This window comes from Lagopus muta, chromosome Z (genome assembly GCF_023343835.1).
Source record: "Lagopus muta isolate bLagMut1 chromosome Z, bLagMut1 primary, whole genome shotgun sequence".
Lineage (NCBI taxonomy): Eukaryota > Metazoa > Chordata > Aves > Galliformes > Phasianidae > Lagopus > Lagopus muta.
In genome coordinates, this window is record NC_064472.1 from 16,868,325 (window position 1) to 16,874,324 (window position 6,000).

Here is a 6,000-nt window from a genome sequence, read left to right on the forward strand (position 1 = left end):
AAACACTCCATGATGTGTGTGCATGCACATATCATGCATTTCTTCCATCATAGTATTTAGCTTAACCTAGAAATATAAGTACTGATGACTGACTGTAATGTGGTGTTATATCCATACTCCTCACAGTTTGGCTTCTTCAAGAGACAGTATGAAAAAATGACACAGGATATAGAAGATATCGATGAAATTACAGAACTCACAAAAGACAAAGACTGAAGATGTATTATGTGGATAAAGAGAGAAGATCTGAGCCACCAATAGAAATTGTGATCCAATCTGTTCTTCAGCTGGAGTGCCTTAAAGCTTAATAACATTTAAACATTTTTAATTAAAGTGTTGGTGTTTTTTTTATAGATGAAAATATTTTACAGATTCTGCTCTATTATAAGAGTAACTGCAGGACAGTTTGTTGGTTTTGTTTTTTCAAAAGTGATTTATAGTGCCTTTTCTTGTATATTTTTGCCTTTCAAACAAACTTAGCCCTTAGAACTGGCAGGTCCGGAGTTTACAGTAACGTATTGTGCCAGCAACACTTCTCCTGATCCACTGCAGAGTGAAACAGAACAATTTATTTCAGATTATTGTTGAACAGCATCAGTTCGTAATTCAGTTGACAAGTACCATATGTGTAAAGGACACTTTCTATTACGTTGATGATGAATGTGTGGTGAATACTGCTTCCAGACTGGGAGAAAAAAATTCATTTTTTCATTGACTAGCTCCATCCTTATTGTTTTACACAAATTCATACAAGGAAACCTTTGTCTTAACTAATCTATGAAGTGAGAACTATGTAAGAAGACATGTATCTGTGTGCTACAGGGCAACTGGATGGGCATACTGTTCCAAAAGGTCAGCATTTCCTTGCACTAAGGTCACAAATTATTGAAGTATACTGTTTTTGGAAAATACTGCCAAATGATACATGTAACTGCCTTCTGAATGCTGTCTCTGAGAAGAAAATAAGAATTTCATAATCACTTACACCATGTTCTTTGTCATGTTATGACTGGCTTTCAAATTTCATCTGGAGAAGAACTACCAATACTGTTACGCTGGGCTTTATGTGCGCAGGCCACCTGACATCAGTTTAGCTTTGGCATAAATAGAGAACAGAGTCAAAATCTTGCCCTTAATTCTGTACTGGAAGATTTTGCAATAGTAAGTGCATGAGTTGAGCTAAAGGGGATATGACTGAGGTCGTATGCACATGTTAGGACAGAAGACGGAGAAGATCTTGTAGGTCTTTTCCAACCTTGGTGATTCTGTGATAAATTACACATTGCACTTGCTTTTTTAAGTATCTCTGTGCCCTCCAGGAGACCAAAGTTCAGTGTGACCTACATACCTGTCTTTTTTTTATTTGGTTCTTTGTCTTCATGTCTTGAGGAAATTAGCTTGTATTTTACATAATAAAGTACTGTAAAGCTCTGCAGGAACTCTGAGCACAGTTGGGTCTTTGTGTAAGCTACACACCTCAAATTTATCATGTGCTGCCCAGTTTTAATGATAGATAAGTCAGAAGGCCCTGTAAGACTGGTAACAGTCAGGGGATTTGGCCTTCTGTCTGCCTTTCACTTTCATAGCTGGTGGTTACTTAAGTGCAGTTGTGACAGAAGACACATGTGTTGTCTTTATGGATGCTGCCACATAACTAAGATTGTTTCTGATTTGATGTGATTTACTTGAAGAGTAAAACATTCAAATGTGCCTAACCGATACAGGACCTGAAGTTACGTTTTCTTTCCCCAAAAACTAGTTTGTGAATACAGTTAGGCACTTCTAGAATTATTTTCTGTGGGATGTTTAAAAAATTACATTTGAGTGTGTTTGGAAATTTTATTCAGTCTTTTTTTTAAATCACTAAAGATTAATCAGTCATGAGACAATTATCTCTTTGGCAAATAACAGCTTCATTTGCAGTGACAGCTGGATTGTTCTCACTATAATTGTATGCGTTTTGGATTTATTTTGTATCAATTGAAGGTTATACATTTGTTCAGGTTTTTTTTAACATTCTGAAAAACAATCTGGATTCTGATCTTGACTGTCAGACAAGATTATTGCCATTAGCTGAGTTTGTGACCAAACCAATTATTTTAATTTTTTTTTAAAAAGCAATTGTTCAAACCTAAAGAATGTGGTCCTGACTTATAGTTATGAACCCTGCAAGCGAATGCTCTAAAAGTAAAGATAAAAATTTGTCTGTCTCAATCACTGTATAAAGTTGTAAGGAAGAAAACAAAATCCTACACCTACATGTGCGAGGGTCATATAATCAAGGCCATAGGAGGAATTTCACAACAAAGCAGACTGTAGCATCTGTCATTTCTCATGCTGCCATACAGGAAAGGATGTAGGCAGTGAGCCAGACTTACTTCTTCAACCACAGGTGTGAAATACAGGTCAATATCTGACACCCAACGTCTTGGTTATTTAACAGTTCATAGACAGCAACAATTCTGCTCACCAGTCTACACTAGGTTTTATTTTGTCCCAGACAACAGGAGTACTCTCAATCCTGGGAATACTTTCCCTGAAATAAAGGGAAGGCATAGCAATGTGTAAGGTTTTCTATCCTAACCACTTCAAGTTACTAGTTTTATTTTTCTTTTATAATTAATACTTGGCTAGTTCAGTTTTTGTTATGGGTTACTTTACTGCACTTTTAAGTTAAGTTGGCACAGCCACAAATAATGCTGGAAATATTATGTATATTTTGTATTATGGATTTTTTAGTTTTACTTTTTTTAAAAAAAATAGCATGTTGCAAATGAAATAATACTCAAAATGTTGGACTTTAGCATGTGCTTCTGTTTGTGCTTGCAGCAGAGAAGTCAGGAACTCTTTTCAACAATCTCAAGGTATATCTGATCTTAGAATTGAATCTAGCTGCTGACTTGTGGAAGTACTAGAATCAAGTCTAAACTCGGAGTTTCACATGAGACTAGATGTAGATGGAAAAGAGAGTTTATAAGGAAACAGACTTCTGAAAACTAGCGTGTAAGCTCTCTGAGAGCAGGGACTGTATTTCTGTGGTGCCTACCTGAAGGCCTAATAGCATTATAATAATAAAAACAAGAATACTGCTGAACAGAGACTCGGTTATTTTTATACAGCACCCTAAAGAAAAGAAACGCTACTGAAAAAGCACTGCATAAAATGGGTCAAATATGTAATTATTCCAATAGCACACAGCAAAAAAACCTAAGATGATGACTCTGTGAGGTATACAAACCTGCACCAGCGCCAGGCCTTCCTATATGCATATGACTATTTTCTATGGCATCTGAAATTACACTGTATTCTGCCAGCCCCATGCTTTGTGTCTATATACTTTACGGCTACAAACCTTAGAATTTCCACAAAATAGAATCAAATGTTTCTAATCTTAAGGCATGAGATTCTGTCATTCACCCCATTTTGCTGTTTAGGAAAACTGAAATCCAGCTTCCTTATCTACTAACTAGCATGTATTATCTGTTATATACAAAACTAGAGAGCAACAAAACCTTGCATATTAAAGAAATGATACAAATATGAAATCGATAATTAACTACCTCAATTTATTGTTGCCTTTAAAGGTAATAAAGCATACATAATTTACACAACCTCAGAAAAGCCAAGTCCTATCTTTTCAACCAACCTTTGTGCCTTCACTTATGATTCATTTTTCATAGGCAGTCACTGGCTTTGACGTGTTAGTAGTTTTAACAATGATTTACCTCTTTCCCTCAAAGCAGCAGAAATCAAACTTTTAAAACAGAATCACTATCAAAATATATAAGGATGCTAATTTTTGTAACATGACTCATATTATCTGGACCAAGAAAATCACTGTCCTTAGATATTAAAAGAAACACTGCTCACTTATAGTCACCCACCTATTTTTAACTCTTTCTTCACACACCTCTGCAAGACAGCACTTAATGGAGAAGCCCAAAACTGAGTTTTCAGAGCTTAGGGTGAAGTTACTTTCATTATACTCCATCAACAGTTTTAGTAGTACTTGAAGAGAATACTTGAAGGAGGAAGACTGACTTTTTACGTGGATAGTAATAGGACAAAGGGAAATAGCTTTAAATTAAAAGAGGTGAGGTTTAGATCAGACATTAGGCAGAAATTCTGTCCTCAGAGCATGGTGAGGCACTAGCACAGGCTACACAAAGAAATTAATCTCAGGAGGTGTTCAGGGCCCCAAGTTGGACAGGCCTTGGGCAACCTGATCGGGTGGGTGGGAACCCCACCCATGGCAGGAGGGTCAAATTAGAGGGTCTTTAAGGACCCTTGCAACCTAAGTCTTCCTATGATTTTATGATTAGATAGTCTGTGAAGCAGAAATTCCCTGAACAGCTAAAGGCAAAGTGAGCTGAAAGAAAAGCCAGTTTACTTTAAACTTGAGTAACTTAAAGGCCTCTTTACTGAGTACAACAGTGGTAGTTTCATGGATTACAGAAGTGAGCACCTGTATTTTGCAGATGGAGCCCAGCACAGCGCGGCTGTGCTCCCAGGCGGCTGCCCACACACACATCTGTCCCTCTGCTGCCATCTCCTGGGTAGGTGTCTCTTCCATCAGTTGCATTTTCACATTGTGTTTTCAAAATGTGTCATTCTGAGCTTCTCTTGTGAACAGAACAAAATGAAAAGTGTTGATGCAGGAAACTTAAACTTATGCAATGCTGATGTGCAGACAAAGGGAACAGTCTATTTAAATATCACCAGTCAAATCCAAGACATTTCAGAAGGACAAATTCTCATTCTGAAGACACGTTCTTCACCCCCAGCGTACCCTTTGTCATGCAGGTCACTACACTAGTCACAGATTTACCTTCTGGTTTATAGGGTCTGCTTCCAGGAACATCCATCTCTCCTCACAGCCTCATCTCTATAGCTTACTGTGACGCAGCTGGAAGAGCAGCAATGACGTAGGATTACCTTCACTTATAGTCAAATCAGAGAAAAAGCTGCACTCATCCCAGACAACAAGATCTGCATTTATACTGTTCTGTTGTCCAGCTCACATTCATCAGAACACTCGGTAGTTTTCATCCAGCAGCCTAGTTCTGTGAAACCAGGACATGTGCAGCCGCATCTTTCTCTGACATTCAGTTAAGCAGCTGAAGTTCATCCCCAGGCCTGGAAATTTGGAAGCAGTTCTGGGTTGCTCTAGACATAGCCTCAGGCAGCTATGGTAGAGAAGAGTAATTTGCCATCTTAAAATAATTTCTCTAGCAGAGTGTAGCACAACAGAAGGAGCCTGAACAAATAGTTCAGGTTATGTATTTACATTTCAGTTAAATACATTTTACCTCTATGCACATCACCCCTCCTAGGGACTTTTCCATTTTGCTTTCAGATGCCAGCAGAAGAACCCAAAGTTACACAATACTGATGCATCATTGTTCCAGAACAAAGCGCTACTTGCCTCATGCACAGCTAGGGACATAAAATGACATTTCATTGTTTTGACCATGGCAGCATACACACATTGTAGCACTCAGCTGTGACTCAGTACAACATCTCTTCCATTCATTGTTCCTGGTCACTGCAGGGAAGTACACCATTATTCTTTCTCTTCTTTTCTGCACCCTCCTTCCCAGCTGCATTGCTGAAGAAGGTGCACTTAAGGTCACCCTGGACAAATCCTCAAAGAGACTGCAGCACCAGAGAAGTATGAAGGCAACAGAGTTTGCCTTACACAGGAGCTGCCCTCAATCATTGGACTTGATGATCTTGAATGTTTTTTCCAACCTAGATCATCCTAAGGTTCTCTGAATCTGTAGAGCTCCAAGTACAATTTAACTCTTCTAAGTATCAGTCTTCCTGCATCAAAGCACAGCTTGAGCATGTAAAAATTGTACAGGCTTTACTTCTATCATAAACCTTACATCACAAGGCAAGCTAGCCATTTGCTTGAAATTAATCAGTTGCATAGTAACAACAAACAAATTAATGTGCAAAAACACAAAAACACTGGAAACTGTTTGTGTCTTTGATTGT

The 6,000-nt window shown here is 38.0% G+C and overlaps 1 protein-coding gene across 1 annotated transcript in view; it reads left to right on the plus strand.

The window, feature by feature from the left end:
- Positions 1-3,094, plus strand: part of ITGA2 (integrin subunit alpha 2) — a 68,510-nt gene extending 65,416 nt beyond the window's left edge. Inside the window, exon 30 of the mRNA XM_048931308.1 lies at positions 127-3,094. Coding sequence (XP_048787265.1) covers positions 127-216 — 90 coding nt within the window. The 3' untranslated portion in view covers positions 217-3,094. The remainder of the gene's footprint in view (positions 1-126) is intronic.
- The last annotated feature ends 2,906 nt before the right edge of the window (positions 3,095-6,000 follow it).